An 18,433-nucleotide genomic window follows, 5' to 3' on the forward strand; every position below is an offset into this window, starting at 1 on the left:
AATTGTTCCCCTATTAATAAACATGTAAGTCTCCCCCCTAATTTTTCACTGCTATAAAAAATATAGCAAAGAAGAACTAGAATATACTGGAATACTCTGCCCACTTATGTGGGTATTTCTGTGGGACAGATTATTAGAAAAAGAAATACTGAACTGGATCAAAGGTTATTACTTTCTTTATGTTATATAGTGCCTTCACTTCTCAAATTCCAATTTTAAGTCTATGAACATCTTCCAAAAGGAGGCCTGTGAAAGAATTCAATACTACTCCCATAATTCCACCTGGCTCTTGGTCTGACATTTTATAGATTTCTTAATTTATGGGGTATAAGATTCAAATAAAACTATCAAAATCCCTTTATTTTGGTGTAGTTAATGTGAACTGGTCAGTTAACACTGTTTATTAAGTACTACCTTCTGCTAATACATGAAAGAAAATATTTTTTTAAAAAAACAAAGAAAATCTGGTTGCTGACTATATCCCAAAGTGCATTAAAATTTATCTGTTTGAGAAGGTATATGCTCCGGCTCCACTGGTGTCGTCTGAATTCCCGAAACAAGCTGAACAGCCTCCTTCTATACACCTTTAAATTCCCTTTTCTACCTATTTTGATGTTTCCACTCCCATCTCCTCTGAACTTGGCAGAAGCATTATTTCCTCAAAGAAGCCTCCCAATGTCTCCAGTCTGGGGGAGGCTCCTCATTATGTACCCTCACATGACCACTCTTTTCCTTCAAAGAACTTAATGTGTCATTATATATTCATTAGAGTGAGTATATGATTAACAACTGTCTTCCTCACTAACCTTAATTCCAAAAGATCAGGGACTGGGCCTGTGTCTGTTTTTATTACCATTTTACTCGCAGCATCTAGCTAATTGACTGGCTTAGAGTCACCAGCCACCAAAAGGCCATAGATGAAGCTCTCTATACTGAGAGAGACAGAGAGAGAGAGAGAGAATATGAAAGAATGAGGAGGAACAGATATGAATATATCACTTCTAAAAGACTTAGGCAAACATAAATATATCTTCTTACTACAGATCTACAGTAGGGTATTTAAGTATTCAGTTTTCATGAAAAATGTAATAAGACTGTAAAAGGAAATTTTGAAAGTGAAAAATTCATCCTTGTATCAACTACCCTAAGAGAACAGCTATTTTTTCCCTATAGTGTTCTTAATCTTTGTCAAAATGCGTATTTGTATAAAATATAACTACTTATGAGATTAAGAGCCTAAAAGTAGAAAAAAAATTTAATGTGACAGTTTTTTCCTATAGAAAGGAAACAAACATACAAATAAATATTATATAGAAACAAACATACAAATAAATATTATAACTTTCAGGGCTATTCAATAGGAAAATAAAGTATACTGCATGATTTCAACATACTGTATATGCATACTCTGGCATTTGGATACACTATTACATACCTGTTTTTATAAGTCAGACGAACAGTTCTTGTACCTTCACATTTTCCAGGCTGCTGTTCTTTGGAAGCCTGTTCCCATTTAGAAATAATGTCACAAATCTAGAAGGGAAGTGGAAAACTAAGATTTATAAGACTTTTCAAATCAACATTTTAAAAAGGCAACTAAGTCTGTAGATTGAAAAATTTCATTAGTATGATCAAACCAAATGTACTCAAGCTTTTTTTTTTCTCTTCAGCTTCTGTGCAGCTCTGAGTTTAGGATTTAATTATAAATTGTTCTTTGGCTCACTTATCCTTTTGGACACACATTAACTTTGGACCATGGCCATGCATTTTTTTACTCAAAAAGGAATCTTAATGCAGAACTGCATGAGACTGCAAACAAGAAGATTTCAGGGAGTTTTTTCATTATTTGATCACGGAAGAAGCAACTTTCTACCTTATGAGTTTATAAAGATTGTAATAACTGAAGTTATAGCAAAGAAATCTGAAATATAAGGAAAGAGTCTAGACCCAGTCCTAGCAATTTGATTTTAGGTAAATAACTTCCCTCTCTAGGGCTCAGTTTCCTCATTTGTGAAATAAGTAGATTGTTTCTCTAAGGTCCCTTGTGGTTCTAAAATTCTATATTTCCAATTGTTGCCATCACTAAATGGAAACTTTATTAAAGTTATTTTACTATGATCTGGAAAAGATTTTGTTTAAGTCCCTCCTTCTTTCTTTCCCATCCTTCAAAGTCCAGTCAGGTTTTCCCTAATTCCCAATGCTAAATTTAACCTCTCTCTCTGTGCAAAGTTCATAGCACTCTTAAAACAATTACCACTTTCAACCCTAGCTTCAGGTCATCAGTGTGTAAGGCTGCTCTTCCCTGAGCAAATTTTAAGTTTACACACTGTGGGCAGGGATTATTTCTGGTCCTTTGTATTCCCCACAGAGTCCAGCCAGCTGCAAGACACAATAAATTGTTCAATAAATATTGCTGAATAAAAGAAAAAAGTGGAAAGCCATTTTATTAGAGCTTTCACACCTCCACTCTAATACCCTAATATTTAGAGTATTATTACCATTATTACCATTATTCATTTCCTCTCTTTAGCATGGAGTGTGTGGTGTGTGTGTAGAGATTGTGTATTAAGAATTCTAAGGCTTCAACAAAGTCCTGCAATTTTTTTTATTGTGAAGATCAGATTTCTTAAATTTTTGGAACACTCCTGCACTAAACTTCTTGTAAAATTAAGAGTAGCTTCTTTTCTATTTGCTGGGTTTGGTTCCTTAAAGGACTTGGTTTCACCTTGATGTTTCCTTGAAGACAATGCTCTAAATCTCTGCCAGAAGGATCGTCAGTGAACAATGCAAATCCAGACTGGGCTGGCTTCCTCATTCCTGTGTCCTGGTTCAAAGTATTCAAAAATTCTTCCACTGTGGTGGATGCATCAAACCCAACTACCTAGAAAAAATAACAAAGTAGTTCTCTTTTAACAAAAAGGATATAAATTTCAAACTGAGATTTCAGGAGTGAAACAGGGCATACTGGATACATGATTAATGAAAACATATATTTCTGCAGGTGTTTTAAGTTTTTTTCCCAAGCTCCAATGGAGAAAATTAACAAGATTACTTCAGTAGTCAGCTTCATGTTAAGAATTCCGAAATTGGAGCTTCAGCCAATAGACATGAATTCAAAATAGAAAGATCATTTAACAGCTATAAACCACTTGTGGAGATATTATGGTTACCCTTTAGAAGCAAACCAAGAACTATGGTACAATATGCAATCTTTAAGCAAATGAAAGAAAATAAACAAGAAATGCATTTAAATAAATGAATACTTTTATGTATTTAATGTTTGTCTCTTTAATAGGCAGTTAAGTATCTGAATTCTGTGATAAAAGGCTTATGGCTAGAAGGACTAATTGCTAGCTTTGGAACATGTGTGCTTCAGTTAATAAGTGAGCATCTAGATCTGAGAATTGGGAGGGGCCCAGAAAGTTTTCTCAGATAATTTCTGAGATTTGGAGATTTTTAAAAGAGACTAAAATTGTACACACCCAATGTTAGTAATTATTTCCATACCTAGCAGGTGCACTGATAGGGGAAAACCCCAACCATAGTGTTTTTGGTTTTCTCCGTCAGAGTTATGATGGCAGTGAAACCATTATTTGGTTCAATATGGATTTCTTTTTAGTGTTCATCCTTTTTAGCAAAACTGTTTAAAAACTCAGCTGTTTTGATAGAAGATCTAATATATTTGCATGTTTATCTCTGCCAGCTGCTGACAAAGGTAGGTAAGACAGTCTCCCTTCCCTATGCCACAGAGGTCATACCTAGGATTCTCAGCTAAGTATGTTTTCATAAAGGTACAAAGGCTAACCTACCTGATATATCCCATTCATGAAGTGCACTGGTATACTGAAGGGTAAAGAATGATGATAAGGGTTTCGAAGAAGAGTTGAAAGAATTTCCATTCTTGAGGGTCTTGCTTCTCGATCTCCATTTTGTTGCGTTCTTTCTACACATCGCTGGCAGTAAATGGCATATTTTCCAAATTCTGTCCTGTAATACAAAACTTAAGATAAAATCTAAGAATAAATTTAATTGACAACCTAATGTATGCAGCCATTAATAACGCTTCCCTTGTACATTATTATTATAGAATGTATTATGCTAATTTTAACAGTAACTTTTCTTTTTGAATGAGAATATTAAACTGCTGTAACTTTTCTCAAATTCCAATTTCTTTACGTTTGTAGCTGACTGACCCAAACATACCCATAAAGAATTCTTCCTCTTTGTTGCATTATTATAATCACAAACTACACTTAGAATTACCAGTCATATAGTCAACATATAGTGATTTAATATTAACAAATATAAAGAAAATAATTGTATGAGAAATCATATAGAGTAACTTAAAAAAACATGACACAGCAGAGTTCTATTTTGAAGAACATGGAGGATAATGCTTAACTGCTAAAAAAGGTAAGAAAATGTCTGCAAAAAAATTATATTCTGTTTGTTTACCCTATAAAACACTGTACTTGTTAAAAAATGTTAAGCATTAAACAAAACCACTGAGTAAATAAATGTAAAAACTGGATAGAGATCTTATTTTGCCCTCTTTTGTTATAATTTTTATTGTTTATAAAAGCAAATTGATAACACCTCTACATATATTTGTACTCAAGTACCTTGTAGGCAGACCCTAAAATGTTACCCTTTATCTGGGGGTTCCTCGGTGACTACAACTGAAATCACATGATGTTGATTATAGAGCCCCAGAATGTATTATGCATTTTGCATAACTGCAGGATATTTTCCTATTGCTTCCAAGATGTTTTTTTGCTTGTTTGTTTCTTTCACTGTGTGCGTCTGTTTAATCCCAGAGTCTATTTAACCGACCTAACACAATGCTCTTGGTGGACAAATTGATCGTGGATAAGCCTAGGCTGAGTGCCCTGGGTCCCATAGTAAGAAAGCCATTCTGAAAGTTGGATTTTAAATGTCTTTTTCAAGGGAGTAAGAATTCTGAAGTAATTCAAATACCTACAATTATAAAAGGAGGGAAGATCATAGGGGAAGTTTTCCACATAAAAGAATTCGATATGGAGAAAAACAGGAAAAGGTAAAATTAAGGAAACAAAATAGTTGCTTTTCCTGAATGAACACTTGCTAATGCTAAGTCATTCATACTTGAAATGCACATAGACTTTTCATTCAAAATTATTCTTTGTCAGTTTTTCAAGCTTTTACTGCAATCTTCCATAAAAGATTTAACATAACAAAGAAAATATTTTCCAAGCTCCACATAAATGATAACCAAAGGCTTCCTGTACCAATATTTATTTCACACATTCTTCTGAAAATGTACCTGGCAGGTTACTAAATACTTATGATTTATTGTAGACTTTCAGAGGCCATATAACGGTTCAGCTGGCTAGTTTTCTGCACACCTGGAGTCTGCATTCCTCTTTAGGTGGAGCCTGAGGAGCCACAGGAAAGGATGATGGGGAAGGAAGAGCCCAACACAGAGCGCCAAGAGCTGCCAGCCCTGGGCAAAGAGAAGCACCATAGGTTAGTTACTGCATGCCAGTCAGAGACCCACGTCAGAATGAGTATGACTGACAGACGCTGGGAGAGCAAGGGGCTGATGATAGCCTCTCTGATCCCAAAAATATTTTGCTTCTTTCACATATACGTTATCTGTTTAGAGCATTTATAATACATTAAAACCGGCTGGGTGCAGTGGCTCACGCCTGTAATCCTAGCACTCTGGGAGGCCGAGGCGGGTGGATCGTTTGAGCTCAGGAGTTCAAGACCAGCCTGAGCAAGAGCGAGACCCCGTCTCTACTAAAAATAGAAAGAAATTATATGGACAACTAAAAATATATACAGAAAAAATTAGCCGGGCATGGTGGCGCATGCCTGTAGTCCCAGCTACTTGGGAGGCTGAGGCAGGAGGATCGCTTGAGCCCAGGAGTTTGAGGTTGCTGTGAGCGAGGCTGATGCCATGGCACTCTAGCCCGTGCAACAGAGTGAGACGCTGTCTCAAAAAAAAAAAAATTTTAAAAAATTAAAAAAAAAAGAAAAAAAAATACATTAAAACCATAAAAACTCTACACTGGGCCAGATCCATGATCCATCTAGTTGTGTATATGATTGTCTATGACTGAAGTGCCAAAGCACAAGTAGATATGGTGGTCCTTTTGGATATCACACTTAACGATTAGAAACATTGTTTCCTTTTTGTTCATTTAGGTATCTATTCATTCGTTAAAATATATATATAACAGTTTTGAAAAAGGCATATTTCAAAATAGTAAAAAATTGTATGCCCCAAATCAAAACCCACCTTCCCACACACACATACAAACACACACACATATACACACACAAGGACATTATAAAAATATTAACAGAGGTTAAACAGGATTATGTGTGATTGTTATTTTTCCATTGCTTTGTTCTGTATTCTTCTTTTTACATATTTTTTTCATTAAGCAAGCATAACTTAAGATATTTTTTAAATGTTGTATAAAAAAGGATGTGGAGAATAGGCACTGACCCTGCCCTTGGAGGCCTACAGTCTAGTAGAAGACAGTTATATATTTAAACATTAAATTATAATATAACATAGTAATACCATGTATCAAGTTTTCTAAAAGTATAACCAATGGAGGGGATAACTAACTGCTGGGGTAGTTCGGGAAGGATTCACAGGGAACATGTTGCTTGGGCTGGACTGTAAAGTCTACAGGGGGGAAAGAGGAAGGGGGACCCAGGGAAGAGGAATCCTACAAGGTGAAGAATACTGCAAAGGCAGGGTGTGTTTGAAGAACGGGGAAAGTTATTCAATTGCTGTATGCTCGAGGCAGGAAGTAGGGAAAGAGGAGGCCAGTGTAGCCAGTTACTGAAGTGACCTTGATGCATATGAAGCTCGAGCTTCAGAACCCCCTTGGGCACAGGCCCCTTCCAAGGCCCTGGGAAGGGCCCTATCAGCTGTGTTTACATGCTCATGTGTTTGTTAAAATGTGCAAAAGTCATATATTTTGTGCTCTTTTTCTTAAAGGGCATTTGCCAAATTGTATAAGCTTCAAGTCCTGCAAAATCTGGATCCAACCCTGAGAGTTCTGTATGGTAGGTTAAGAAATTCCTGATTTCTGTTGGCATCTCCCTTCTCTTTCTTTGGGATGCCAAGCTGTCTCTTGCTCTCTTCCCCCCCCCCCTTCACTCTCTCATTCTCTCTTTCTCCTCTGAGAAGGGAAAAATAAACTTTTAACTTTCTGTATTTAAAAATTAAAGAAATTCCTGATTTATCCTGTGGTTAACAAGGAGTCAATATGCAGAGATAAAAATAGGTATTCATTAAAAAGTAAACACATATGACCACAAAACACCCAAAAAATATATTCAACTACACTAATAATTAAAGAAATGCTCCCTAAGTCAATAGCAAAATATCATTTTTTTACCTAGAAAGAATTTGAAAGAATTATACTGAATATTGTTGAAGATAAAGGAAAAGTCTAGGAATGGGTTCAAAAGAATTCACTAGACTTGTACACAAGATTTAGGTTCAAATATGTCTACTATATAGGTATTTATTATAGGAAAATTGAGAAATCTCAAATGTATAGTAATTGACGTTAATGCAACCACTAATGTTCTGAAGAAGATTCAGGGGAAATGATTATGTTCTATAGTTTTAAAAAGTAGTATGCAAACTGTAACTCCAGTAATACAAAAAACTGTGAGTGGGAACATACATATATTTACATTAATATAAAAACGTATAAATATATAAATAAACCAAAATAATATACATCAAAATAATAACAGCTATTTTTCCTCTTCCACCTTGCGTATTTTCCAAATATCTATACTGAATGTGTATCATTCTTACAATCAGAAAAATATCACTTTAAATTGCATGTGTACGCTGAACAGATACCTGCAATGGTCCTGGTTGACTTTGTGGCTGTCTTCGCCTTGTCTGTTTAATAAGCTGACAGCAAATTTCATTCTGTAGCTCAGGATGTGTCAGACAGATTTGCAAAGCACTCTGGGCTAGAGATATGTGGTAATCAATGGCAGGGGAGTCAACTGCAGCATTTATAAAAAGCTGGCAGGTCTAAATTAAACAAAAAAATGACATACTCAAGGTGAGAAATGATTAGATTTGTTCTGCATGAATTAGATTGATTCTCTTTTCAGCAAAAGTTTTTGTTTAAAATGATGAGGAAAGATATATTATGATAACACTAATCAAAAGAAATCTGGAGTGGCTACAATAATAGCAGACAAAGTAGGTTTCAGAGCAAGGAATTCTGCCAGAGATAGAGGGTCATTTTATAATGATAAAGGGGTCAGTCATGCAGAGAACATAACAATCCTAAACATTCATGTACTTAATTAAAGAACTTCAAAACACATGTTAATCTCATCCAGTATATTTTTCATTTTAGCCATTGTGTTTTTCATCTCTAAAAGTTCAATTCAGGTCTTTTGCATATCTTCTATTACTCTCCTTAAAATGCTCATGTTTTCTTCTACCTTCCTGAACTTATGAAGTGTGGTATCCAACTTCCAAAATGGCTCCCAATTTTCTCCACGTCCTGATACTCAGACCCTTAGGTAATTCCCTCCCATCTTGTACCAGGGTTAGTCTGTGTGACTAGTAGAATTTGGCATGCCATTCTGAGATGAGGCTATAAAAAACAATGTGGCTTCCATTTTGGTCACTCTCTCTCTTTCCCTCTTAGGTCATTTGCTCCGGGGTAAGGCAGCTGTCAAGTCTTGAGTAGTCATATGGAGAGGCCCATGCAGTCAGGAACTGAGGTTTCTTGCCAACAGCTGCATGAGAGAGTCTGGAGTCCTTCAGACTCAGTCAAACCTTCAGACAACTGCTGCCCCAGCTGCCAGCTTGATGGTAACTATAATACATGACACTCTGAGCCAGAACTACCCAGCTAAAGTGCTTCCAGATTCCTGACCCCCTGAAACTGTGTGAAATACTAAATGTTTGTTGTTGCAAGCCACTAAATGTTGGGGAAAATTTTAATGTAATAATAGATAACTAATACACAGACATGTCCTTTTTTTTACCATCATTTGTATTATTTCTAGATATGTTTCTATGATCGCTTTTTCTCATGATTACATACATATTTAACCAATTCTCTGTATGCCTAGTAATGTCTGACTGGATGCAGACATTGTGAATTTTATATTATTGGACACTGGAATTTTTTGTAGTCTTTATTTTTGTGCTTTGTTCTGAGATGTTAAATTACTTGGAAACAGCTTGATTTTTTCAAGGCTTCTTTTAAGTTTTCTTCGGGTGAATCAGAACAGCCTTTAGTCTACGACCTTTTGGGGCCCATTATTGAGGCAATCAATAACCTTCTGAGTACCCTACTTGATGGCCAATGTGTTAGACGATCTTTCCATTCTAGACGATGAGAAAACGAACTATTTCTATCTCTATGTGAGCTCCAGGAATTTTTCTGCCTATTCCTTTCAGGTAGTCTTTCCCCAGTCTCAGGTAGTTTCCTCACACACACATGCTTATCAGCTCTCAGATGAAAACTTGAGGGGAACACTGCAGGTGTTCCCTCTCTCCCATTCTTTAGCTCCTTCCTCTAGTTCCTGTGAATTCTAACTACCTTGGCCTTCTGGAATTCTGAACTCTGTCTCTGCAATTCAGGAAAACTGCCAGGCTTTGTTTGGGTGGCCAAAACTAAAAGTTCTTCCTTTTATCTTCTAACTGGTTGTTTGTACACATAAAAGCTTTTGATTTATGCTTATTTTGAACCTCACTATCTTACTGAGTTCTCTTTTTGTTTGCAGTAGTTTTTCAGTTTGTTCTTTTGGGCTTTCTAGGTATAAATTATACCATCTATAAATATTTTCATTTATTGCCTAATTGCATAGGATGTTAAAAAATAATGACAGAACTTATATAATTTATAGTTTAATTAAAAAGTTAAAAAATAATAATGGAGAATATCCTTGTTTTGTTCCTCACTTTGGTGGAAATGTTTCTTATGTTTCTCCATAAAGCATGATGCTTGCTTTTAGCTAAGATGGGAATGTGTTATCATGTTAAGCAAGTATCTATCTATTGCTATTTTATGAATGTTGTATTTGTCAAATGTCTTTTCAGCATCTATAGAGATGATTATCTACCATATAATAAGTAGTATTAATAGATATCCTAATATTTAGCCATCCTTGATTTCTTGGAATAAATCTCTCTTAGTCATGATTTAATATTCTTTTTTCCCATTTTTAAAATTTTATTGATACATAATAGTTGTAGCTATTAGGTCATTAAATATGAAATGTCCGATTTTGAATCAAAAGTGCAGTTTATTATCTCAAACAAAAAGCAGTACAATTAATCAAATACAAGCCTAAACTATCAACAGTTTTGCCATCTTAACAGTAGCTTGTTTATGCCAGCAGTGAAGAAGCCTGGAAAGCGAGTAGCAGCGAAATCATGAAAGGCACTTTCCACAGCTTGTTGAGAATTGCATGTGTTTCCTTGCAAGAAGTGGTCCAAAGCCTGGAAGAAGTGGTAATCAGTTAGTGCAAGGTCTGGTGAATATGGTGGATGACAGTTTCCAAGTCCAGGTTCTGTAGTTTGAACAGCATTGTTTGTGCAACATGTGGTCAAGCGTTGTTGCAAGAGGACTGGCCTGTCTCTATTGACCAATCTTGGGTCCTTAATCGCAAGTATCCTCATCATTTCACCCAGTTGGTTGCAGTAGACATCAGCTGTAATCGATTGACCAGGTTTCATGAAGCTGTAGTGGCTACCAGTGCTGGACTACCAAACAGACACCATTAGCTTTTTTTGATGAATATTTGGTTTTGGACTGGGTTTCAGCACTTCATCTTTATCCAACCATTGTGCCGAACACTTTCGATTGTCAAAAAGAATCCATTTTTCATCGCATGTAACAATACAGTGTAGAAATGGTTTGCCTTTAGGTTGTGACAGCAAAGAAAGGCAAGCTTTAAGACGATTTCTCTGCCGTTGCTCATTTAATTCACATGGAACCCATCTATCCAGCTTCTTTACCTTGCCCATTTTTTTCAGACGGTCCAATAGTGTTCAAATGGTAATGTCAAACCTTGCTGCTAATTCACCCGTAATTTGAGATGGATTCACATCCACTATAGCTTTCAGCTGCATCCACCTTGGTCTCAAGTTGCCCACCTGGCTCATTTTCAAGATTAAAATCACCAGAACAAAACCATCGACGTAATGTGCATTCATTAGCCACATTCTTCCCAAAGACTTCCTTAATATTTCGAGCTGACTATGCTGTATTTGTTCCACGACAGGAACTCATATTCTAGAATTTTTTTTTTTTTTTTGAGACAGTCTTGCTCTGTTGCCCGGGCTAGAGTGCCGTGGCGTCAAGCTCACAGCAACCTCAAACTCCTGGGCTTAAGCAATCCTTCTGCCTCAGCCTCCCGAGTAGCTGGGACTTCAGGCATGTGCCACCATGCCCGGCTAATTTTTTTCTATATATAGTTTTATCTGTCCAGATCATTTCTTTCTATTTTTAGTAGAGACAGGGTCTTGCTCTTGCTCAGGCTGGTCTTGAACTCCTGACCTCGAGCGATCCTCCCATCTCAGCTTCCCAGAGTGCTAGGATTACAGGCTTGAGCCACCGTGCCTGGTCCATATTCTAAAATAATATGAATTTTTGACCTGTCTGTGGTTTCACAAAAATTGCTCTAAAAAAAATTTGAGAGATAATCACAAGCCACAATGTGCGTTTGAAAGACTGAGCATGTACCTTCACAATAAAAATAAAACAAGAAGTGTCAAAGTGAAATGTAAGCGATACCAACTGTCAAACTTAGGACTTAACGAAATCGGACATTTCATACTTAATAACCTAATATTTAGGGATACATAAGTGCATACAACATGTAATCAAATCAGAGAAACTGGGATAATCATCACCTCAAAAATTTATTATTTTTTTTTGAGACAGGGTCTCACTCTGTTGCTCAGGCTAGAGAACAGTGGCATCATCATAGCTCACTACAGCCTCAGACTCTTGGGCTCAAGTGATCGTCCTGCCTCTGCCTCCTAAGTAGCTGGGACTACAGGTGCGCACCACTAAACTTGGTTAATTTGTCTATATTTTGTAGAGAGAGGGTCTCATTCTTGCTCAGGCTGGTCTCGAACTCCTGACCTCAAGCAATCCTCCTGGCTCAATCTCCCAAAGTGCTAGGATTACAGGCAGGAGCCACCACACCCAGACTTGTTTTGGGAACATTCTAAATCTTCTTTTCTAGCTATTTTGACATATACTCCAATATCGTATTAACCATAGTTGCCCCACTGTGTTATAGAACACTAGAACTTAATCCTTCCATCTAATTGTAAGTTTGTATACATTAATCAAAATCTCTTCATCCCTCACCCTCTTCCCAGCCTCTGGTAACCACCATTCTACTCTCTACCTCCATGAAATCCACTTTTTTAGTTCCCACATACGAGTGAGAACATGTGATATCTTTCTGTGCCTGGCTTATTTCACTTAACATAATATCCTCCAGTTCCATACATGTTGCTGCATATGACAGGATATGATTTTTCTTAATGCCTGAATACTATTCATTGTGTATATGTACCACACTTTCATTTTCCATTCATCCATTGAACGGATGATTCCATTAGGTTGATTCTGTATCTTGGCTATTGTGAATAGTGCTGCAATAAACATGAGAGTGCAGGTATCTCTTCAATATACTGATTCCCTTTCTTCTGGATATATACCCAGCAGTGGGACTGCTGGATCACATGGTAGTTCTATTTTTAATTTTTTTGAGGAACCTCCATAATGTTTTCTGAAGTTGCTGCACTAATTTACATTCCCAGCAACAGTGTACCAGTGTTCCCCTTTCTCTGCATCCTCGCCAGCATGTGTTATTCTCTTTTTTTAATGGCCATTTTAACTGGGGTGAGATGATATGTCATTGTGGTTTTGATTTGCATTTCCCTGATGATTAGTGATACTGAGCATTTTTTATATACCTGTTGGCCTTTTGTATGTAGACATTTCTCTTGAGATATTTTGCCCATTTTTAAATTGAATTATTTGGATATAGAGTTGAATGATTTAATATTCTTTTAATATGATGCTGGATTCTGATTGCTAATATTTAATTATTTTTGCAAATTTTCTCTGTTTTTGCTGGGGTTTGGTATCTAAGTAACAATCATTTCACAAAGAGAATATGGTGATATGATGATTGAGGATTGCTTCAAAATAATGCAGGGTCAGGGAACAGTGGGGATGGGAGAATAAAACAAAATTGGCCATGTGTTGACAACTGTGGATCTGGGTGATGGGAATCAATTTTGGTCATTTATATTTTCTTATAAAATTGATCACTTCATCCAGATTTTCAAATTTATTTGTATACGCTTTCTTGCTTTGAGTATTTGTATATTCTACAGGTCGATTTTTAAAAAACATTCCATTATAGAAACTTTTAAAATGAACAAAAGCAGAATAGTATAATGATCTCTCATGTTCACCCAGTGTCAATAATTACCAGCATTTTGCCAAACTTGTTTCATTCATCACCTCCCTACCTCCACTTTTTTCCCAGAGTATTTTAATGTATGACATGTTACTTTACCAATAAATACTTCAGGATGGATCTCCAATTGATAAAGTTTGTTTTTCCACAGCCATCATGCCATCTTTGTAACATCCCAAATTAATAATTCCATAATATTATCTAATAAACAAGTAAATTTTTTGATATGGGACAAATGTAGGCAAGAAGAAGCCAAAAGAAAGAGACTGAGGCGCTGAGAGACTAGGGGAAAATGAAGTACCAAGATCCTGCTGTGGAGCTGAAATCTGCAACCACAGCAGGTACACCATATTCTGAGACTGGAGGAGTAGATGAGAAAATAGATGAAGGGGAAGGATTTGAGGTAATCATGTCTGATGCCCTCTAATTTTCTCAATGAAATATTAATAGGAGGCAAGTTTCTTTTTTGTATTGTTGAGCAGGGACTTTGAGGAGGATGTGACCAAAGACAAGCAAAAGGACAGACAGCTGTCCATGAGGGATGGAGACCATGGATTTACTGGTTGTAGCCTACATGGCTGTTTGATGCTCTCTAGCAGTGTACATTTGGTTACCCTGGGAGCAGACAACACAGCATTGATCTACTAATAATTGAGATATGGATGAAGAGTGCATGAAAGTATGGGTCCCAGGTAACTACCAGTATTATTAATAATAAGAGTAAACCAGACTGGATAAGGAAGGAAGAAAAGCCAAGAGGCCATTGTCATGACCTCAGAGAAAAGAAATGGCTCAAAACAAATGTCTTAGGGATGACAAAAAGTAGAAGAGTAAAAAAAAATAAGAGAGCTTGAAGGCTAGGATTATGGTTAAAGATAGACATATTAAATTTAAGCTTTTAAAGGTGGCATACTTCTAAGGACTAGTGAAGTAAGGTGTGGACGTGGAGAATGGGAAGATGAAGTAGACTAGAGGTGAAGTTTACTGGAATTAAGAAGGTCAAGAATCTTAAAACCATAGCATTGATGAGTGAAGTGATAATAAAGTCATTTGTAGGACTAGAGGTAGAGAGAAAGAATGTGAGTTGGAGCCAAAAACCTTAATGATATTTGAGGAGTTACTGGAAGGTAGCTGATGACAGAGATGGAGGATAAAGAGTGATATAGTTGAATGGCAAATTCCAAGTGATCAGGGATTTCTAATAGAGGTTGAGGAATAACAATTTGAGAGTGGCCCCGGGAAAGAAAGAGTGCTGACCCCTTTCGCAATGCTGAGTTTGGTGTGATGTGAAACATCTTTCCATTCAAGAGGTTAAAGGAGAAGTGATTCTCTGGAACCAAGTGTTTCACACTGTCCAAACCATACATAGCTTATTTTAGTAAATTCCAAATCCTCACTCAGAAAGCATATAAAACTCACCTAATTTTATTTAAATAGATTAATAATCTCAATAATCATCATCATCATATTTTGAATTTTCTTGGAGAGAGTAAAAATTTCTAACCCAAATTATTTTTTTACAACTAAATTAAATTATTTAACAACATATAACTATTTTACCTTAAATAATTTAATAGCTTCCGTCTGCAGAGCTTCAGAAGGCAGTGTTGTCAGAGGGGAAATGATTCCTTCTTTGCTGTGACACAAAGTGGGGTGTCTCCATATCTGAGAGGCTAAATACAGAATAAAATATGAATAGAAAACTGAACAAATCACTTATTTTGGCCTCCCATTAAATTAACCCTTTAGAACTTAGCTCATTCAGGCTTGGCGCACAACTTCATGTCACAAAGGTCAGGAGAAACCTTTGGCAACGTTATTTTATTTTGGTTGCCAGGCCATTGGGATTCTCTTACTCTGTTTTAGATATTCTAGAAGAGTTGGGTCCTAATTTACTAGTCTACCAGGACACTAACATATTGCTTAAATGTGCTAAAGATTGGTGGCCTAGGTAGGGAAATGACTGTACATGAGGAGAAGCTGGGGAAAGATCTAGAGAGGAAAAGCCAAAGTAGCAAGAAATATAAAGAGGAACTTGAAGTCATTTCTAAAATCAACATTTATTAAATTCCTGTGTTGGACACTGCAAATAAAATGTGGTATTTGTTAGTATGTAAAGCATAGGATAGAATCTAGATTCTCAATGGGGAAACATTAGGTATAAAAAATTAATTTCAACACAAAGCTACAAATGCCATAAAAGAGTTAAGTGGCAAAGTGCATTGGGACATAACTTTAACATTGATTTAGCTCCTTTTATGAGCCAGACGCTGAGCTGGAGTGGGCTGGCTGGGTGATCTCCTCAGGCCAGACAGGGTTTCATCATGCTGGTGAGGACTGCCAAGGAAAGGGGCATTCCAAGCAGAGGAGCAATGTGAGCAAACACAGAGGGACATGACAAGACATAGCATAGTGGGGAATGATGGTGTCCCTGGAGCCAAAGAACCACAGTGAGAATTGTGGCCCGTGACAAGCAAAGGCAATGAAAAGGTGGGTATGTTGCAGGGGAAACAAGAACCCATAAAGTGAAAACGCCATTAGGCTAACGTCCATTTCACAAACCATAGAGCCTTATATGTTCATGAACTTACAAGGTTCCCCTTCTATATTTAGCAATTTGCAAACAAGTTGTTCAAATTCAGATCCAACATTTACATTGTTACTTCCAGCTGCAACAGTCAGATGATAAAGCCAAGTGTCCTTAAAATCAGAACATATTAACAGAAATGTTAACCAAGATACAGTTTTGATTACTTAAAGAAAAAAACCAACTTGCATAAACAGTGAAAAACTTTGAGATGGAATGGAACTATTTTCTTTAATTTTTATGTAATAACTAAAAGCCATTTAGTCAAACAGTTCTGACGCAGGCTCATTTGAATTCTGTTCATATTACATATTCCCATTATTCAATTTTTATTATTTTCTACAGATGCTTCTTAAAAAAGCATGACAAAATTAAGGAGAGTAATACATGTTAAGAGACTAGAATAAATACAACCAGTTAATATACCTTTAAGAAATACAATAAATTCTATCAAATTGAAAATCTGACTCTCAGAGTAATACATATAGAATACTTTGGAAATCCAGAAAATTTAAAGAAGAAAATCATTTCCATTTTTTCCCACTCTCCAAAGATAACTACTGGTCTTTTCTTCCTCTAGGAAAATATATATGTAGATTAAATTTTTACATAGTTGAATTATACTAAAAATAGAGGATTATAATTTCTGAATTTTACTAATACCACATAAGCACTCCTTTGTTGCTAAAAATTCTTTATAAGCAAGTTTTAATGGCTATAGGATATTCTATTACATATATGGACATACCATATTTATTTAATCAATTTCCTATTGTTGAACATTTAGATGTTTCCTACTTTCTCACTGATAAATACTGTGACGGCTAAGATCTGTTAACTAAGAAGGATATATTTTCTGAGTTTGAAATATCTCAAAATAAAATTATTTTTAAAAGACAATATTGTGTCCAACAAATTTATACATAAATCTTTGGCTGCATTTATGATCACTTTCTTAGTATATGGAAAGAGAATTATGAGTCATTACTAAGGCATGAAGATTTTTAGGAACTCTTGAAACACACTTTCAAAGTACTTTCCAGAGCATTTATACCAATTTATACTCCCACCAGAGGTGTATGAGAGTGCTTCCCTCCTCATAGCTTCACTAACATAATTTTCTAAATCTTTGATAATTTGAGACAATATAAGCTTTATCATTTTTAAAATTTGCATTTCTTTCATTACAGATGAGTCTAAGCATTAATTAACCATTAACCTCCTCAGTAAGTTGTTCAGCAGGTCCTCTTCCCATTTTCTACTGGAAACATACTTTTCAAATCAAATGAGAGGTAGTAGAGACAAGTGTTCAGGAACAATGGCTCTGTAGTCAGAGACAGGGGTTAAATACCAACTCTGCTTCTTGCTAGATGTGTGACCACAGGAAAATGCTTCAGTTTACCATCTGTAAATGGGAATAAGATCACCTCTCACAGGGTGCAATTGTAAGGATGCAGAGGAGATATACTTAGCACTTGGCCTGATACATGTGCTCAAAAATTATCAATACCAATAAACAATCTATAAGAGTTGTTTATGTGTTAAAGATATAATAGCCATCCATGAAGTATTCTGGTTTTTGTATTATATTTTTAGTTATGTTTTTAGTTGATATAAAGAAGAATTTCCATTTTTTTTGTAGTCAAATCTATTCACCATTTGCACTGATTTCTTACATTGCTTTTTTTTCTTATAAAGTAGTTTATATTCAGAGATCAGATAAAGGCCTTTAAAAAATAATGTCATTGAATTCTTTTAACTCTTTAATTCATCTGGAAATCACTTTGCTATATGTATGAGATGAAAAACTAATGTTTCCCTAATTAGTCAATTTCTCAATATATAATAAATACATAGTACTACGTATTGAATAATACATTACTTCCCCATTAATTTGTGATGTACCCTTTATTATAAATGACTATACATTCATATAATATATAAAATAATTCATTTTCAATTGTATCTAAACCAAAATCTTATTGAAAATGCATCAATTTTGTAAGGTATAGGCGTTAGATTCATTGAAAAATACCCAGTCTGACAAATCTAAATTTTTTTTTTTTTGAGACAGAGTCTCGCTCTGTTGCCTGGGCTAGAGTGAGTGCCGTGGCGTCAGCCTAGCTCACAGCAACCTCGAACTTCTGGGCTTAAGCGATCCTACTGCCTCAGCCTCCCAAGTAGCTGGGACTACCGGCATGCGCCACCAGGCCTGGCTAATTTTTTCCATGTGTATTTTTAGTTGGCCAGATAATTTCTTTCTATTTTTAGTAGAGATGGGGTCTCGCTCTTGCTCAGTCTGGTCTCAAACTCCTGACCTTGAGCGATCCTCCCGCCTCG

At 36.0% G+C, this 18,433-nt stretch overlaps 1 protein-coding gene across 1 annotated transcript in view; it reads right to left on the reverse strand.

Annotated features, from left to right (window-relative positions):
- Positions 1-18,433, reverse strand: part of PLEKHH2 (pleckstrin homology, MyTH4 and FERM domain containing H2) — an 86,173-nt gene that overhangs the window by 18,258 nt on the left and 49,482 nt on the right. The window contains exons 17-23 of the mRNA XM_069494792.1: positions 16,098-16,206; positions 15,067-15,179; positions 7,883-8,062; positions 5,385-5,482; positions 3,810-3,987; positions 2,726-2,881; positions 1,436-1,533 (exon numbers count right to left, since the gene is read on the reverse strand). Of these exons, the coding sequence (XP_069350893.1) occupies positions 1,436-1,533; positions 2,726-2,881; positions 3,810-3,987; positions 5,385-5,482; positions 7,883-8,062; positions 15,067-15,179; positions 16,098-16,206 (932 nt within the window). The remainder of the gene's footprint in view (positions 1-1,435; positions 1,534-2,725; positions 2,882-3,809; positions 3,988-5,384; positions 5,483-7,882; positions 8,063-15,066; positions 15,180-16,097; positions 16,207-18,433) is intronic.

Source organism: Eulemur rufifrons, chromosome 19, assembly GCF_041146395.1.
Source record: "Eulemur rufifrons isolate Redbay chromosome 19, OSU_ERuf_1, whole genome shotgun sequence".
Taxonomy (NCBI): domain Eukaryota; kingdom Metazoa; phylum Chordata; class Mammalia; order Primates; family Lemuridae; genus Eulemur; species Eulemur rufifrons.